Consider the following 20432-nt stretch of genomic DNA (forward strand, 5'->3'; position numbering starts at 1 on the left):
AGTCGATGTATTTCTTGCAACGGATTATATAAAGTAGTGATAATGAAAAAGTGATTGAAAAGATATGAGCATGCAGGAAATATCAATAGATTGATTTTCTATAACTGGTAGATGGTAATATTAGTACGAGCACAGTTCATTCATGATATTGACTAGGCAGAATATTAGATGCTCTTCTTTATTGTAGGAGCCTATTAATCTGGATAAATGTTTAAAACTCTTAGAGAATTAGAATATTAGGAAAGGTTATTAATAAAAGGGATATATTTTGGATCAATTTATGGATTGAAGCTTTGAATTAAAATTTGAACGTTTTTCTATAACAACCGAGTTTATAATATTATAAAAATGAACAGCGTATTTTTAATACGTGCGAAAATAAAACTTGCCCTTTTATTATGTAGATTACCTTACTGATTTAAATGACAATTACGCTACAAAGTATCCGTTATTCTAGCTCATAACTGTACTAAAGATAGAGACTCGGGCAATAGGTACCTTTGCACCAATTTGCCTTGATAGGTAAACAGGGAAACCTTATCGTTATCATCGGCTATTATTATCCATTATTGTCGGTATTTTTGACATCCTCTTATAATAAGACTCAACCGTAGTAAAGCCAGAGAAAGCCAGATATTCAAGCTATAGGTACTGTAGCATCAATTTACTTTGATGGATAGGCAAGGAAATGTTATCTCAGATCCAAAGTTATGAATAAAGCCAGAAATAGTCCACAAAATAAAGCAATTTCGATTGAATATCATTATTTCTAATTCTGTATATCGCAAAGTCGATGATAGTGGACAGCGATATTATACCTTTGATATAAAAATAAAGGTACCATTATTCGTTTAACATCAGACCGTCGTTTCTCAGCTATTTCTAAGCGATAATTGTATCTACCCTGATCATGATAAGTCACGATAGAGCTGTAAGTTAATCGGGACTAGCGCTTAGGTACATATTGATTATCGAATATATAATATAAAATATTGTTCACCATTACAATCAGTCGTAATCGCGATCATCATCTACATTTCATCGCAACGTATAACGTATTCCGTAACTTGTGGTCATCCAGACTGGATACTTCTTCCGTCAGAGCATTGGGCACACGGTAATTGAAGTTTATTTTTAAAGAGGCGTAAGAAGAATTCAGTAGTAAGCGGATATAGGAGAAATATTCAATTTGATAAAATAGCTTTTTCAATTCGTCTATTGGAATTTTCTGGTAAACGCTACTGTACGAGCTCGATGAAGTATACACTCGAAGAAAGAGCTGAGATGGTGCGACTTATGCACAAGTATGAGTCGTATATCTTAGCAAAAAGAGCATTCCAGGTCAAGTATCCTGGATTAAATCCGGCAGAGAAAACCTTTAAATACAACGTGAAGAAGTATGCAATGACCCAATCATGTCATCGAAAAAAGCATAAGAAGAGACCGAACTTGGTAGGACAACGAACACCAGTTATTCAGGCCATTATTGCAAACAATCCACGTAAATCAATAAGAGAAATAGCACGGGAAACTGGTATTCCAAGAAGTTGTGTGCATCACATTTTAAAATTAAAACCATATAGAAAAGTCCATCGTCATGAATTGTACGATAAAGACTACAAGAAACGTAAGAATGCATGTGATGCATTTCTCGAATCCATTCGACTTCAGAATAATTGGATGTATAATATCATATTTACTGATGAGGCAACGTTCTACACCAACGGCACTGTGTGCTCACAAAATAACAGTTGGTGGAGCAAAGATAAACCAAACCATTTTTCTATCAAGTCGAAACAAGCTAAGAAAGTTACAGTCTGGTGTGCCATTTATACGAATGGCATCATTGGGCCATATTATTTTTATGAACCTGTTTGCGGTGTAAACTATCTTACCATGTTGCAGCAATATGCGATACCTAAGATTAAGCAATTAGGCCTTCTTGATACCTGCCTATTTCAGCAAGATGGCTCTCCAGCCCATTATACTCGAAATGTCATCGATTTCCTTCACACTACCTTCAAAGGTAGGTGGATCGGTAAATTGAATATTGCACCGATCACTTGGCCGGCACGTTCGCCGGACCTTACCCCACTTGATTACTTTCTGTGGGGATACTTAAAACAACGTGTCTATCAACATAATTGTCGTCAGGATATTCCCATTCTTGAAAAAGTTATTGAAATGGAATTAGGCACAGTCACGCAGCAAATACTACATAATGTATATGAACGTAACCGCATGCGAAGTCGGTCATTTTGCAAACTGCCCAGTTTACAAAATATCTGTCCGTATTGTCATTTTGCAAAATGCCCGGGCAGTTTGCAAAATGTCCGTCCGTATTGTCATTTTGCAAAATGCCCGGGCAGTTTGCAAAATGACCGACTTCGCATACGGTCACGTTCATATACAATGCATTCCTTAAAAGAATACGGAAATGTGTTTCAGCTGGCGGAGGTCGCATTGAGTTATAAATTGGATGTTATGATTGATCTATTTCATTTGATGTTCCTTTTTCGCTTTCAGTGCTTATCGGAATGTATTTTAACTTGTGTTATCATGTTCTTGAATACAAAAAATAAATTGCCGACTATGTCCTACCATACTTATAATTTTGAAATATTTCTCAGCTTGCCTTCAATAAATAGACTTCATTTGCGAAGTAATGTTTACGATAAATTACAAATATGTCAATGTATGCGATCATGTTTGTTTTTGCGTTGGCTTAACACTTTTGAGTAGTAATTCTATTTCTGTGAACTCTGTCTGCTATGGCGATACCATTACTGTATATTTGCAATGTTATTTAATGTTATCGTTCATGTAATTTCGGTAGCAAGATCATGTACTTCGTTATTACATATTGATACATTAAAGGTTAACAAACTATTATTTTCAAATTGAACTACGCCAAAAACTTCTTTCAAGCGAAAAGTATTGCCTTGATGTAAACAGGAGGTTCTTTTGAACCATAAGGCTTACAGCACATAAGGTACCGGTAGTTTCCATCCTATTTTATAAAGTAGTGTCATATTGATCTTTATGAATCTTGCAACCTTCCACCAAATTTACACGAAGAGCATTCTGCTCGTTAGATATTTCATTTTCAGATTACTATTTAAATTGTATGAGTAATAGGAAACTTTTCGTCCTATAAAAGTGAGACGAATACTACCAGGTGAAATCATATACGTCTACTGTAGCTGAGATTACTACCATTTATTTATTTTAGGTTCTATTTATTTATTTTGCCTTTTAATTCTGCAGTAGTGACACTAGTTGCTGTTGCAGCCAGGTAAATACGATGCGAGTATATCTCAAGCGACTCTATTTGCTGTATTAAGTCTTAAGGGTTTTACCGTATTTGCTATTAAAGACTGAGATAGCCTTAATTTCTCGATGGATTCTTCTTTTAAGCTACACAACAGCTTATGTTAAAAGGCCTCTAAAGATTCGAGCATAATGTTTATTAAGCTCAAAATTGTTAATAATGTAATGGACCAATTATAGCGGAAATGATGCGAAACAGTGATGAATTACAATTGTACGTTATCGTTATTTCATCAAAATAATACCTGTAAACTGCAGAAAACAGTAATGCTCATAGCTTTAATTATAAATTCTGAAAGTTATGAGTGCTGCTATCTTCTGTAAATTATTTAACAATGACTCAGTAGGATAGATCGACGGAATTTTGTATGTAGTCCATAAATAAATTAATATCTCTAGCGCTACTTTGAAATAGTGAACCAATAATTAGTCTCTCAGTTTGGCGGTTAAAATAGTTTATTGCTTAAATAATACTTTTGAGTACTAAAGGAGTAAAACTTAGAGCAGGTAACTAGCTCTGTACGTACGCTTTTAAAAGAGTCAGCCTTAATATGCTTCTTTGCTGCATATTGACAAACAAGCATTCATCTCTAAAACTATCCACCAATGGTACACCACTATTTTTAAGGTCTAAATATAATCCTTGACACTACTAGTCCACTTAGGACTAGCACCGCCTCTTACATACTGTACAATAAAATTACCGTAGGTCTTACTATGAAATCTATTTTATTACCGATCTAAAATCAATATTGAGAGATATGCTAACTACGGTAGCGAACCAACGCCCATCAGAAACATCCAAATCAGTGAGAGTTTCAATGTTCTCGTGGTAACAAAGTAAATAAAGCATAATAAATTCTTGATGATAGATTAACTTACTAAATCAGGTAGGATTGGTTCATTTTATTATCATCTTTATTGAGTGATGAAAGTAGAAAAAAGAGAATGATTATCCAACAGTCCCATTCAATTATAAAGCAATTAGTAGCTGATGAAAGAACCGCCACCGATCATGTGGTCCGGGAAGAATTTAGAGATATAAAGAGGAAAGTACGAGATTGGAAGGTATAAATAGAACATGTGGTAATTTACAGCTTTCTAAAGCCCTCTAGCTGGCAAGAAAGTTAAAAGATCTTGCCTTTTGCGACCTGTTTTTACTGTCATCAACAAATAGGCGAAATGGAGGTATTACATTTTACAGGATTCCACCCTAGCAATAATCGTTCTACGGTAATGCACCCCTATTCCGTATTCATTGTAATGAAAGATAGAATTGGATAGAATTGATGACAATCATATTATAACAGGGCAATGCCCCTAGGCTTTCACGAATACGTTGCAGTCCAGCAATTTCCAAGTTGATGAAAGCCAACGAATTGAAGATTTGCCAAAACATCCCAGTATCAGTCATGCGTCAAAAATTAGTGGAATATTCAGTTATCGAGGAAGATAATCTACAACATACCAATGAAGACGATGATAATAGTAACGAAATTGCGAAATTAATATGGAAGAAATTACGAGATGGCGGCGATCGAGGCTTCTATATTTTTTGCAACATATTAAAGGAGCAATCCGATGAGCAACTTCGATTACTTGGGTTGCAACTCAGCAATGATGCAAAGAAAATCACGGCTCTTTCAGATGATGGTATTTTATAGCATAGAGTTACATTTTTAACGTTTAATAGATAAACGTTTCTGTAGTGAAGTTTGCTCGATATGATTTTCGTACCCAATCGTTTCCTTAATGTATTTTGCCTCATATCTTAACATAAGTTTTGTTGGATTCTTTTGGCAAGGTCATACCGTCTGCATATGACACTGTGAGAACTCAGCGGAATTTCAGACGCTAAATTCATTTCATTCCAAAATTAATAAAAATAACATATAGTCATACCGTATGAGTGACTTGTTAAAATGCTTTAGGATAGTCGACTTTTTACATCTGTCACGGATAACGATCAGACATCTTTGCTCAATATCAGACTAGAACAGTATTTATACTAAATGATCGCATTATTCGCATACAGACCTCCTACGAAATGTTCCTCCATTACCACAAATTCATTTTATTGTACGAAACGATTTTGTTAATCAAACTGCAAATGCAATCATGAAAATTCATGCAAGAGGTGGTAGATTGCTCGTTTATGGTCCATCTGGTACCGGTAAAACTGTTGCCGTGAGTAATTGTTTACAATACGTTATTAGACAGAAACAGCAATTTCTACCTCATGGCGTCTATTGGATTACGATCGGTAGGTTTAAATTGCATTAATTTGACCGAGAAATATTATTATTTTCATTTCAATGCATTGCATCAGGCATATTATGAAAGGGAAATTGAGTAAATATATATCTATGACTCAGTTTCCGAAATTAAATTTAACACTCTTAAATTATGATCTCTTTGAATTACTTAGGTAAGGTAGATAAGCAAAAGTTGTTTGAAATACTAAGCAATTTGATGATCAAGCTGGAAATGAGACCGCAGACTTTTCCGAGCTTGAAGCAACTCAATCAAGCAATTTCTAATCACTTAGAGGGTAAATAATATAATTTAGTTATACTTTCTTACAATGATTATAGTACTGCCAACGAGAATGATCATTCTACTTCCTTAAATCGATCAAGCAATAAGTTTCACAAGTCGTTTAAGATACAGAGATTATAATTCTGCTTTAAAAATAATTTGTAATATTATTTAATTCCATAGCGCTGTCAGATTTATCCTTTACGTTATTCATCTTTGATGAAGTGGAAGAGCCATCTTATATGGATTATTTGACATTCGCTAAAAATAGTGTCGTTATTTCTACACAGTCTAGTCAAGCTGTGATTGAAAAATTCGATTACAATATCCAATCTCAGGTAAGTTTCCGATTAAATATATTTACAAGTATAGCCTTAGTAATTATGTTTAGGTATTGCAAAAGTATTTAAAGCAGTAATGGGTAATGGAATAACCTAAATTATTAAATCTTTGCTGCATTACAGCACAGTAGTTATCTAGTTCATGTAACTAAAATTGAATAAACTTACAAGTATATCCTCAGTAACTCAGTTTAAGTGTTGCAAAAGTATTTAAATTAGTAATGGAATAGCCTAAAGTAGTAAATCTCCCTAGTATTAGAATAGTTATCTAGTTCACGTAACTAAACTTATGTGAGTAATAATTTTCTTCTAATAGGAAAGCTTTACTCAACAAGAGGCTTTGCAAATTATAGCATCATTTCAAGAAAATGCCAAGACGCAATCATGGGTCAATGATGACATCGTTAAGCAAGTAGTAGGAAAGTATCGATCAAGTCCGCAAGCAATTGCCTTAGTAGGTGGAGCTCAACTAAAATCCTTGGACGAATGGAAAGAAGTTCAAGCTTTACCGGAAGCAAAGCGGACTACGAAGCAGTCAGAAAACACATTCACATTATTCACTCATATCATGAATAAACTACCAGAACGAACACGAAAACTATTTACACTACTAGGTGCATGCTTTAGAGTTAAAATTCCCGTTGCCGTTATCACTATATTGTGGAACTTACCGGCTGATCAAGTCTCAGTAATACTGCAAGATTTACATCGACGATCATTACTATCTTATGCTAGTGAAAACGATTGCAGGTAATAGTAAAAGGAGCTAATAAACTTGAAGTAGCAATAGAATTTTATATTGAAATTGTGAGATTAGAATTAATTTAAAAAAAAGGAATTTTAAAGTTATGACTTTCGTTCCACTTGAATCTAACTCATTAAGTATTTGTTACAGAATGATTGCAGTAGTAGCATATCAAACAGATACCGGTACGAGCATATTACTAATTGAATCCCGCACTAAAAACTTGTAGGCCTTATTGCCAAATCAATAACTTAATCATGGACTACTTGCAGTTACCTTCCAATGCACAATATGTTCAATCGGATTACATGAAAAATTTACATCTCAATCTGATTAATCAATATCAATTGCATTGCGATGAAAATTGGATACTAAAAGAAGACGATGGCTACTTTTATCGCTACTTCATGAATCATCTGATGGCAGCTGAAAAAGACGATATTATTCAGCAAATCTTATCAAACAGTGAATGGATCAACAATCAGTTAAAACTACTCAAACAACCTTCATTCTTATATGCTAATATGGAACAGATTCAGGACTATTTGCAAAGAAAGGTATATTAAATTACGTAGAATAAATTCTTCTGTTGAATAGTTCTTTCGTGGAAGTCAATGCATTCTTCAAATTTCAGAATTGTACTTTAACATCCTTGTAGAAGAAGAGCCTAAATAATTCTTTAAAAAGTCGTAAATTTAGTGTATTTTGGATTCAAATATGATATCTTCCAAATAAATGGGATAAATATGAATAGAAAGTTCTCCTTTTGAATAATTTTTGTATAATATATATATGTATATCGATACATTTTATGCAATCTTTAGAAACGTTCCTCTAACACATATAAGCGGATTAGGCTTATACTGGTAATGATTTAAAATACAGCTTATCCAGGCTATTTTAGATCAACAAGACAGTCTTTTAGGCAATAATCCATAGCCATGATATAATGGAATAAAGATTAAATTTCTTCATATAGGATTTAGATTCGACTTCAAAGCCATTAGAATTCTTGAAAAGATTTGAAAAATTTCTACCGAAAAGTGATCCAGATCTACTGCAGTTAATTTTAGATTTTGCACCTAGCGACAGTCCTCTGCGTCAGCAAGCATATAAAAGTGCTCGTCGATTAAGCAAAGAAGGGAAAGGGATTTACCTGAAATTGAGGTTGCAATAAATCATACTTTGCCTATATATTATTAAGAAAAGACTGATTTAAAATGAAGTCTTTACTAATCTGTAGATTAATGTGTATCTAACTATTATAATTAGCTACTCCGAAAACAGAAGTCCTGAAAATTTCTACGACATACAGAATTTGCCTGAGGAAGAAGAACCAAATGTAAATAGATCAAGTTAATGCTACCTAAGTTTACTTTATCTCGTCATTATCGTATATTACCGTTAACTTACTGGAGATAAAACTGTAATACGAATAATCATTCTTGCACCGATCATTGCTAATTTTAAAGCAAATTAAAAATAAGACAAGTTAATTTAGGAGTATTATATTGTTAATATTTTTACAGTTACGGAATTTAGTTATCGAAAGAGGTAATCCATACACCTTGTTTGAAGGCAAAATTTATCGTTATGCGGAAAGCTTCGATCATAAAATGAAAGCGCGTGGATATGGCCCAGTGAGTAATTCATTATTGCCTTGGCACTTGGCAATACTTTATTTATGCATTTTCATAATAAGTCGAAGAAGAGTTGTCATACATTTGTGGTATTGTTTGGAATTATTCGAAAATAGATGGAACAGAAATGTTTTAAATTGAGTAGTCCATGTTATCGCATTTAAGTAAATGAGAAGGGCTATTTTTTGCAGAGCACTTATTCTTCTTTACAAAGAAATAGTCTTTGCAGTATTTACTTACTAGTAATACAGTAAGAACATGCATCACCTAGCTATCATTTATTGCTATGTATTTATTCTCCATTGCAATGAAAACATTCATTGCTGTTTCCTGATGTAATACTACAGAGTTTATTAGTAACTTTAAGTACATAGTATTTATTCTCCATTTGCAACGAAAATATTCTTTTCTATTTACTTGAGCAATACCAGTATCATATGATTTGTTAGCACCATTTTTTGTAAATTACTTATTCTTCATTGAAACCGAAATATTTATTGCTGTTTATTTGTGCAGTATTACAAGCTTTATTAGTGACATTTTCTGAAGCAATTTATTCTCATTTACATCAAAGAGAGAAATGGCTATTTATATAGACGATATTACAATGTTTTATTAGCAACTTGTCCAGAAAATCTATCGTTGAACAAACATTGCCTGTGAGGATTCATTCTCTTTTACAGCTATGCTCTGATACCTTTTAATCTATTAATTAGTTTCGTGGCATGAACATGTATCGATTTAGTTGGGAAATTGTTTCGGTTGAAGAAGGTTTGCAATTGCTATTTATTCTGGAAAATGGTGAAAAAGCAACACACTTAGAGGCTTGTAGCGTCCAATTTCTTGAGAGAAGTAACACATCGTTTGTTACTATTTCAGAAGAAAAGCATCAATTGCACGTAAGAAAATAAATTTGTCTACCATCTGTATTAAATTGGTAGTTTGTATTAATTATTGCACGCTATAAGTCGCAAAGAAAAGCATTAAACAAGCCGCTATAACGATACTAATCAATTACTTGCTACATCATTTATATTCATGGCTCAATTATTTATATATATGATATTCTATACTGTACGTATACAGCAAGTATTACAACCTACGTTAAGTAGCACTTATACATGTGATTTCTCTAATAATAGTCTAGCCAAAAATATTCAAGTTTCATTTTTAAATCAGAGTTGCTTATGTAGATGCGCTGATATTATTCTGAACTTAGCTTTAGCTATAGCAAGTAGAAATAGAATAATTTCTTGTTTTAGTTCCGAAATTATCATTTATTTTACGCTGAATTTTGACAACTCTAAGTCATATAAGAGCATTATTACTACATCCAATGATTCTAAACATTCAAAAATAGAATTTTATTCATTTCTTAAGACTGCTGACCTTGACTTACCGATATTTTCTCATCTCATTTACGATAGCTATGGGAAATAAAAGATGGAATGATTCATTGCATAAGAAGTTCTACTCCTACAGAATTTTACATTAACAACTTTTCCTTTGTACCCGACACGACTAATATACTTGTGGCGATAGAAAGATATCAAAGATGGAATATGTATATGCCCAAAGACTTGATCAACGAATGCTATATTGAGGTGAGTTATCCAATACCAATTATAGTGTACATAAGGTATTTCATTGCCTTGATTGCTCTACTATATTAGCATATGAATACCATCATCTCAAAGCTAATATTTTAGTGTATCATCTATACTAATTAGTTAAGATCATGGCTAAAAAATGTATCTATTATTCAGGTTTGGACACTGAAAAATCTTCAGCCTATCTCAAAGATAACAGTGCCTGCTAGAATGAATAGTTCATACAAGCCTCTGACTGGAAAGCCTGATCCAAGCGATCATTTAATATCCTATGTTGGCCCGTTCGATGATAGCCGTTATTTAATATCTTATGGAAATATTAGCGGTTTACTGACTATTGAAAATTGTCGAGATAAAACGGAGAAAGATTTCGCTAACCATTGGTCGGACATGTTTAAGATAATCGATAACGGTTATACTCATCTTGCCATATCAAAAGACAAGAAATATATTGCTTGTATGTCCTACTTCGGAGATATTCTGGTAGGTACATTGAACGACTGAACAATTTAGTATAGGCCTTAACATTAATCACTTTAAGTATAGTGTCATATTTACTTTTTCACCAGGTTAAGGTTACCTTAGACAAGCAGTAGTTCTATCTTTACTTTTAGCTTCTATCCTCTCTTAAATTCCTTACATCTGGCATTACTTCATGTCATAAATAAGATCACCTTCATGCTAAATATACCGTTATAGGAATTAAATACATATTACCTGGGTGCTGCATATTAGTGGAGTGGCTTGTTGTTATCACTTGTCCCTTTCTTGTCATCTCTTCACTCTTCAGTTTGTTTTGATAGGCTTAAATAGAGTAGTACTACGAATGTATATTCATGCAATTGCTTCATGATCTATTTTGCCGATTTTGATTCAGAGTAAAGTTTTTAACCTACCTTGATTAAGTAGGAATATTGCGAAATGATAGCAAATATTCCTTTTACCTTAATATCATATCAGGATCGTTTTGTGAATGTATCTCCTTTTATGTTCTGTTTAGCGTCTTCTTTCTATCCCAGTATGTTTTCAATTTTAGCATAATAAAGTTAAATACTTCATTGCTGCTACTTAAATATCATTCTGACTGTTTTTTTAATTTTTCGATGGCATTTTGTTGTTGTAGTTCTATCAGGTTGGTCCCAATGAGATTACGTATTATTCCATGATTGTATGCGAAAATGGCAATTCCCGAATATCTTTTGTGGATGATAGCTATGATATTATGATCCACTTTGATAACACTCGTCTTTATTATGCCTTTCCCAGTAAGTCTCACTACGATTAATATAAATTAGTGTAAAGCGAGATGTTCCCAACTCATTTCTAAATTTGATGATGAATGCCCGTTTTAGCTACGTATAAACCAATATCAACGCAGGGACAGGCCAACGCTGGTAGAAATTATAATTTGCAAGTTTCCAAGAACAAAATTGTTAATAATGTACTAGTCATAGCGGAAATTATCAAAACAGAAGATAATTTCCAGCTAAAGGTTTGTACCACCACGCTACAGAAATATTGGATATCAAATTCTGCCGGTATCACATCTTTCCGTAGCCAAAGTAGCAAAGTTACTTGAGTCCTAATTTGAAAATTTTTGTTAATTTAACAGGTTCACCGAGGCGATCGTCAAGAAGAAGTTTCCAGTCATCATTTTGGCTCTCACTATAAATCGACTTTTGTATCCAAAGATCACTCTACTGTCGACCTTTTTCTATTTGAAGATCTTCCAAGTATTTTGTTGACTGAAGTTTATGCTTGCGAGAATGAAGATTGCTTAAAAGATCAAGACAAGAGACATTATCACTGCTTTTATAGCGTAAGTTACAGTCTTATTTAAATCTAAAGTGTCAAATCATGGAAAACCACCCAATCAGCTGATCGTTTTTATTTTACACACAGCTATATTATGAATATTCCTAATAGTTCCGCTTAGAAGTAATTTTTTATCTGAATAACATCAGAATATGCTATCGTTAGTGTTATAATCGTTTGATTAGAATTTATATGCCGACAGTTTATTTATAACCTATAACACGCAATAAATTGGATAACTAGGTATTCACGTGGAAGTAGTTCATTGGTCCAGTTTTCTATTCCTTTCTTGCATGCATAGACTCACTCTGATAAGTACTAATCTAATTCTAATTCTGGGTGCGATCAATATTGAATATCAGCCAAAGTGTTTATTGCTACTATATTAGAATACAAGCAATGGAGACCTTGAAAATAATTCCAAGGGTAGAAATTAAGTCTATTCTCCATCATCAAGCGATCCTTCACATGTCGATTTGCCTACATTCATCAACGAGCGAATTTCAAAATTTACTTTTTTACCTAATTAAATCATGGACGTAATTAAAATTCAATTTCTCCTTGCACCTCTAATTGTAGCGATGAAATACTTTCAAGATTTACTTTACCTGTGCAATTAATTAGCACAGCTATAGTGATCATTTTTCACTATCCTTGTCTAATATCTATACTACCAACAGACAACTTTCAAGATTTGCTTTTCTTACATATTAAATCATTAATGTCATGTTCCTTAATTGCAATGAGTGGAGTTAAGAATATTGATAACCTCATTTTATCTTGTAGCTGAGAAGATTTGATGACCTTGACCATGATTTTTGGGTTTATGAAATCTTGGTAAGTGATTTCAAGCATCAAGAATCTCAACCACCTTCGGTAGGAGGAATATCTCCTTCCTTTACGATTCCCACATTAGCCCTCGTACCAGGAATGGGAAAATATGGCTTTATAGATAATACTAAGCCTAATATTAGAATTGAATCCTTTTACCGCCAGTATGACAATCAAATAATGGTCATAATCACGGTGAGAATAAGCTGCTTATTAAAATCAAGCCTACATCGCATCTAAAAAGATCCATAACTATTTTAAATAAGTATATACGAGACTAGTCAAGAACTAGGCATTACATAATTATTACATTTCCTTTATTGATGACTTTTTAGCACTTTAAATATTTCTAGCAATTCATAATTTAGTAAGTAATCCCGGACTTACAATATTATAATTGTAAGATATTACATGAAATTAAATTCATGTTAACATGACAGTAAAATTTAGCCATACTATCTTATACTAGGAAAGCCGGCGACTAATTATCCTGTTCATCGATGCTGCGAGTGGGGCTACTACTGCTAAACATGTCGAAGAGATTAATGATATCGCTCCAGCAATTGCTTATTTAGCTAATGAAAACTTTGTTCTTTATCATGAATCCAATACAAAGGTATGCGCCGAACAGGAACGAATCCTCAAGGTATGGTAGTTGCGGATGTATCAATATTTAATTTCAGGCTTTTGAAAACATTGATTTTATCTATTTTGTTGATGAATGCCACTTGATTCTCTTTGGATTAATGGCGAACCTCTACAGTCTTTTCAACTTTTAATAAGATGTAAAATGCAAACCTAGTGATCTTAGTCAATTTCGACTATAGAACCGTGATACCTTAGAAATCAAGAACAGGAAATTTTATACGATCCGGCGTTGATTAAAATTCCCCGGACAGTTGACATAAAATGTTCATCAAAGTATTAGCTGTTCTGTTCTTAGCTCAATACTGCAAGTAGAATGAAAAATTACAGTTTTAAAGATACTTACCAGCATAAATTCCTTAGTTCAAGAGCTGGAATGGCCATTACAATACTTCGCTTATTTTACGAGTGTGAACATTATAATTGGCAACTTACGTTTTGGCGCTCTATTTATAATTAAATATACTTTTTGAAGTACAATATGCATATGTGCTCAGCCACAAGCTATCTGATGTATCTACATATCTATTAAAAATTAAATCCTGGTAGGTTTGGATTGGAAATAAATAATCAAAATACTAATAGGTTTTCTATCTGTCTCAGATATCACAAAAGAATAGAATTAATGAGCTAGAAAAGCATTTACAAACGTTTTCGTATCTTAATATAAGTACCGCTATCATTGACTAATTAATTCATTTCCGATCTCAGTCTTGCAAAAATTTAACTTTTAATGTACAGCATACCGTCATTGCAGGTTAAATGAGTTTCATCGGGGATTATGAATGACAGAGTTATGTTTCTATCTACTTACGTAGAAATACAAGATGCAAGGTAGCAATATCCAAGTTGTACAATGTGTTAAAGGAAAATTATTTAATGAAGAAGAAAGACCAGTTTCTACCTATTGTAAAATGACCATTTCTGAAGACAACAAAGATATCCAATTGACTGATGTTCTTAATGTTGACGATGATGATAAAATTAAGGAACAATTTGGATTAACAGACTGGAAAATTTCTGTAAGTAATATTGATGTCTTATATTCTTTGCATCCTGTTACACGGAGTATGGCTCTATCCTATCGGTGTTTCCGACACCTCTTATTAATATGGGCTTACGCTTGTGAATTAAATCTTGCGTAGAAAAAGGAAGGATATAACCGTGCTTTAGGTATTTTGATTCGTAAAGGAAACTATGCCATGGTATGTTTTATGATGTTGGTTGTTATTATTACTGTTTAAATTTGAAGAGATTTTACATGGCTCCATTATTATATCAACTGATTTTTCAACGGCCTATTTTCTGTTGAAAAGGTATTTCGCGAACCTAGCCAAGGCAGCCACCAACAAGCTAGCTTCTATGCAGGTAATCGAAAAATCGAGTTTAATCCGACTTCTACTTATTTGCCTCATTTATGGGATAAAAAGTATGCCGTTATAGCCGAGGGCAGTGGAATTGAGATCTATGATAATGCAACATTGCAATTAAAACTGAGGTATTCACCGATTCGCCTTTGTGATGAATACGTTACTTCAGTTCAAGCAAGTCCTGATGGTAAAACTATTACCTGCACGCAACCTCATAGTTGTTTAAATATTATGAAAGCGATCATTTAGCGCTGATCTACTTTTTTTCCTGCAGAGTATAAAAGTGGTAATGATAAAATGATAGACAACCTATGAAAATGCTAGGAATGTCAATAGATTGATTTTGTCGTTTATTTTTTCTGTATTTTACAAATAAAACTGTACATCCATAGTTTATTTGTGAAATTGATATGGTAGAAAAATTGCGGTAGGTGTAATTGATTTCGTGGTAAAGAATAAAACAGAGCGCTTTCCATTTGTACTCAGTAAAATGGGCCATTTTATTATAGATATTTCATTACTGATTTAAATTATAATTTTAGGATGAGACAGAGTTAAACTCGTAATACCAGACAAAAGGAGATTGCAGTAATGAGTACCTTAGCACGATTTTGCCTTGATAAGGGAAGGGAATCGTTGTAGGAAGTCAAAACGGTGCTTTGAAATAAGTCATATAGATTGGATAGCATCATTTCTAATTCTTTGCATCGCAAAATCAATGGATGCTACATTAGATAGGGTTTATCATTGCTGTAAAAATAAATGTATCGTTAATCGTTCAACATCATATTGTCATTTCTTGGCTATTCCTAAACGGTGATTGCATCTTCTCTGATCATGATAAGTCACAATGCAGCTTTAAGTTAGTAGGGACTAACGATTGAGTGCATAGTGACGACTGTATCAAAAACATATTGCTAACCATTTGCAATTAGTCGTGATGCCGATTATTGTCTTCATTAGAATACAAGTGCAATTACAATTTATTCCATAGCTCATCTAAATCGGATGCTTCTTTCGTCTGAGCAGAGGATGTGTGGTAATTAAAGTTTATTTTTGACGAGATATAAGAGGAATTCGGTAGCAAGCGATATAGAAGAAATATTAAATTTGATTAAAGAGCATTTTCAACTCGACCATTAGAATCTTCCGGTAAACGCTACGGTATTTTTACTCGATGAATTACTGTATCCACCTGAAGAAAGAGCTGAAATGGTGCGACTTATGCGCAGGTATCAGTCACCCATCTTAGCAAAGAGGGTATTCAAGGCCAAGTATCCAAAATTAAACCCGGTGGAGTAAACCTTTACATACAACGTGAAAATGTATGCGATGACCCAGTCGTGTCATGGCAAAAAATATAAGAAAAGACCGGACTTAGTGGGATAGAGAATACCAGTTATTAAGGCCATTATCGCTAGGAATCCACATAAATCAATAAAGCAAATGGCACATGAAACTGGTATTGCCAGAACCTGTGCTCATCGCATTTTAACTCAAATTTTAAAATTAAAACCATATAAACAAGCCTGTCATCATGAATTGTTCCATAAAGACTACAAGAAACGTAAAGATGCATGCAATACAATGATTGATTCCATTCGACTTCAGAGTAATTGAACGTACAGAATCATATTTACGGATGAGGCAACTTTTTACGCCAACGGTACTGTGGCTTCACAGAATAGCCGTTGCTGGAGCAAAGTTAAGCCAAGTTTCTTTTTTACTAAATCGAGACAGGCTGAGAAAGTGACGGTCTGGTGTGCCTTTCAAGTGAATGCTATCATCGTGATAACTATTTCACCATGTTGCAGCAATATGCGATACCTAAGATTGCCTCATTAGGTCTTCTTGATAACTGCCTATTCCAGCAAGATGGCTCTCCGGCCCATTATAGCCGAAGCGTCATCGATTTCCTCTACAACATATTCAAAGGTAGGTGGATGGGTAAATTGAATATTGCAGCGATCACTTGGCCGGCATGTTAGCCGGACCTTACTCCACTCCATTACTTTCTGTAGAGTTATTTGAAGCAAGGTGTCTATTGACAAACGATTATTGTCCGGATATTCACATTCTTAAAGAAAATATTGAAATAGAATTTGGTACAATCATGCTAGATGTGTTCCATAATGCCTACGAAACATTCGTTAACAGAATACAGAAATGCATTTCTGCTAGTAGAGGTCGCATTGAGTTATAAATTGGACGTTATGATTGGTGTATTTCGTTTGATGTTCCTTGTTCACTTTCAGTACTTATCGGTATGTATTTTAACTTGTGTTCTTCTTATTCTTTGAATGCCAGGATATATTCGGTAAGTATAGGAAATGGTAAGAATGTTAACATTGAATGATATTGCAAAATTCATAGTATAGATGTTAGCAGATGTTACGGCCATTCCTAAGAATGATTTTGTCTTTTAGATTTTAAGGACAAAATCATTCTTAGGAATGGCCGTAACATAGATATTATTAAAATGGACAAAGTTTGTGTTATGAATAGTGAAACATTGTAGCTCTTATTAGTGTATCTTTGGTAGGCAGATTAAGGTAAAATACGCAGTCATAAGATGATAGGGTAATAGGGATGAGTAGCTTAAGAAGTCCCTAGGTTAAGCATATGTAAGGGATATAAATCAGTTAAGCTAACGCAATGAAGCAGTTCTTAAACACCTAAGGTTGTGTGCGTCACTGTGTCGCTATTCGCCAAGGTTCTACTAGTCAGAGACATGACAGTTCGCAGACATAGAATTTGAACTGCAATGGTTTAAGCAAAAGGAAAAATGAACAATATAAGACAGGATCGTAATAGGAATACCGAATCATTAATCCATAACATTTGACATATTAATACGTAAATAGTTAACAGACGATTACTTTCAAAATTGAATTGCATTATTAACTTTCTTTAATAAGGGGAGAGTACTGCCATGTCATTATGCTCTCATGAATCTTACACCTCGCAGTGCTTTGCTTACTGGATTATATATTCAGTTTCAGACTGTTTAAGTTATGCATAACATGAAGCCTTTCTTCCTTTAAAAGTAAGACGAATACGGTACCACTGGGATCGCCATCTATCATGTCTGCTTACTATAAAAAATTGTTTATGTACGCTCTTATCAAGTCCTTTTTATTTAGAGAAGAATATATTTCATTCGTTGAAGTGGTTATTCTTAAATAAGGTAAACCACCTATGGAAGGGAGTCATTCTACGCATTGATATATGACTACATGTAATTCCCTACAACTTGGTTTATGCATTTCAAGCATCGTTCAAGTTGTTATTCTTAAATAAGTTAAATCAACCAAAGATGGGAGTCATTCTACGCATTGATATATGACTGCATATATTTCCCTACCACTCGGTTTATGCACTTCCGTGCAAATTTTGCCCGCTCTAACTAGAATAGCAGGTCCAATTAATCTATTTCGTTTGCCTGCACTGTAGATGATTGATTTTTGTACCCATCATTCACGGCTTTAACTTTGTCAACATATCCCTGTCAGAGATGTATATACGAATATTGGAATATTGACAACATTTACTTTGCTATTGATTCAGGAATATTGCTAAGTTAGAATTAGAGGTCTGAAACTACTGTCATACCAGCGGCAGCAAAGCCTGCAGTAGCGTATTTTTCAGTAATGATCTCCGCGAATAACCGTCGTTGCTGCATATCCTTTGAAAATAGGATACTTTTATACAATAACTCACAGTCTGAAGTGACATATTCTGCTGTAGTTACAATGATTTAAAGGGGAATTATACTTTCAGAATAACTGCTAGATTTAATTTGGTCACTTCTATAGGGTAATTTTAATTAATTGATTGCGTACACCTCAACTTTGCCCATGCCTATTTCCACCTTGTCAGTTTAACAAATACCCTAGCTCAGTTAATTTCTGTTCGGGTTCCATTTGCTCGGTTATACACGGTCACTTTGGTGTTTGCTCCGACTTACTATAGCCAGGTACAGCCAGGTATTGACCAAGAGGAAATTCTGCTCTGTTGTAGATCCATAGTATTTTGTTTTACTCATCTTATTGGACAATCTAATATGATATGTTCTCAATTCACTTCATCTTCTGGGTTACCTTAATAAATGATTCTATTCGTCCGTTAATATACCTTATTTCCTAGAACATTGGCTTCTAACAAGAGATGGCTTTATCATGCGTTGCTTTTGGATGTAAAAATACAAATAAAACTCACCCACAACTTTTATACAATAAATTTCTAGCGAATGGAAAGCTTTAACAACCTTGGATTGCTGCCGATAGGTGTGAATGCTCGAAGCTATCAGAGAATAGCAGGATTTGCAGTGCTCATTTCATGTCAGGTTATACAGATGATGATGTTCACTAAATTGATACTAGAGTAGTATTTGAACGAACGCTACTTCAAATCATTATTATCCGAGCTCGGAAATGCATTCATGATTGGTCCTTGTTTATGCTAAATTGATTTGATCTGATCTTCTAAGTATGTCGAAGGTGTAAAATCAAATTATTGTACCGTACATTCCACATTTTGTTATACCTTATTACTCTGGCTACAAAAATGAATACTTTTAGTATTCGCAAGGATTAATGAATGACTTTTCCATTTATAAGGCAATTCGTAAAATGCAAACCTCCGCAATTTTATTGCTTGTCTACTCTTCGTAGTTTGAAATCAAAAATAGAGAGGCCTATCAATAATTTTGCCTTTCTACTTTGACCACCTCTTGTTGATGGACATTGTCCCAGTTTCACTCACTCTTACAGTACTATATACTGTACTATACTGTAGTGTATCACCGTCAAGAGGAAAGAGATTGTCATACCAAGGACTGTCTTGGATCATTTCGATGGCCATATAGTGTATCGTTTCAGAGATACGGTACAATTGAAATGACCAGCCAAATTGTCGGTGCTGTATTTCTAGTATGGTGAAGGACGGTTTGGTGTTCTCTGTCTATCTGTACTTCCGGTACAGTACAGTGTACAGTACACGAAAGTACAGTATACTATACTGTAGACTGTGAGCGTGACTGTACTGTAAGTTGAATGAGCAGCCATTGGACTGGATTATGATATGCCATAATCGTCCATTTTCTCTTTCATTTCTAGTCTAAGCTACATCAGTCATGACTAGCAGAGATTTTGACATGGATGATAGGTGCAACAAACATAGTTCGTTTGCAACCGCTAATGAACATTTCTGCGTCAAGTTGAGCAGCGATATTTGTCCATTTTTCTCATGGATTTGGAGCCTGCATGAGTATTGATACAAACATAAAATCCCATTGAAGCCTTCGATGTCATACTTTTGCATACAGTACAGTTCGAGGCTTTTTCAACTCCATACAACATAACTATACTATCAAATCCCAGTTGAGCCTGCGATATCATACTCTGTATAGAGGATTTTTCAAATACGACACTACTGTACTGTTAAAATCGTAAGCTAGTGCCATTGAATCTCCGATGTTATACCGAGCATGGAGACTTTTGCAACGATCACTGGAAATCAGATGGTAGTGCAGTCTTAGTCTAAAATGCAATGGAGTTTCCCATGTC

General features: G+C 34.0%; 4 protein-coding genes across 4 annotated transcripts; all 4 read left to right on the plus strand.

The window, feature by feature from the left end:
* Positions 1-4512: 4512 nt before the first annotated feature.
* On the plus strand, positions 4513-15114 carry TRIADDRAFT_61937 (uncharacterized protein; the record flags this gene model as incomplete). Its single annotated transcript, XM_002117866.1, has 21 exons — positions 4513-4563; positions 4641-4983; positions 5366-5593; positions 5759-5881; positions 6052-6206; positions 6526-6959; positions 7184-7511; positions 7934-8121; positions 8227-8296; positions 8484-8594; positions 9311-9493; positions 10022-10198; positions 10361-10687; positions 11328-11469; positions 11557-11696; positions 11817-12023; positions 12806-13045; positions 13320-13496; positions 14314-14517; positions 14641-14700; positions 14812-15114. The coding sequence occupies 21 exons, from the start codon at positions 4513-4515 to the stop codon at positions 15112-15114; spliced, it is 4191 nt and encodes a 1396-aa protein (XP_002117902.1).
* A 1173-nt stretch (positions 15115-16287) lies between these two features.
* On the plus strand, positions 16288-16470 carry TRIADDRAFT_4599 (uncharacterized protein; the record flags this gene model as incomplete). Its single annotated transcript, XM_002117867.1, has 1 exon — positions 16288-16470. A coding segment is annotated over one exon (183 nt), but the record flags the coding sequence as incomplete, so codon positions are not given.
* A 21-nt stretch (positions 16471-16491) lies between these two features.
* TRIADDRAFT_4249 (uncharacterized protein) lies at positions 16492-16653 on the plus strand (the record flags this gene model as incomplete). The annotated part of the gene is made up of 1 exon (XM_002117868.1): positions 16492-16653. A coding segment is annotated over one exon (162 nt), but the record flags the coding sequence as incomplete, so codon positions are not given.
* A 2-nt stretch (positions 16654-16655) lies between these two features.
* TRIADDRAFT_33264 (uncharacterized protein) lies at positions 16656-16853 on the plus strand (the record flags this gene model as incomplete). The annotated part of the gene is made up of 1 exon (XM_002117869.1): positions 16656-16853. A coding segment is annotated over one exon (198 nt), but the record flags the coding sequence as incomplete, so codon positions are not given.
* Between the last annotated feature and the right edge of the window lie 3579 nt (positions 16854-20432).

Source organism: Trichoplax adhaerens, genomic scaffold (assembly GCF_000150275.1).
Source record: "Trichoplax adhaerens TRIADscaffold_32 genomic scaffold, whole genome shotgun sequence".
NCBI lineage: Eukaryota > Metazoa > Placozoa > Uniplacotomia > Trichoplacea > Trichoplacidae > Trichoplax > Trichoplax adhaerens.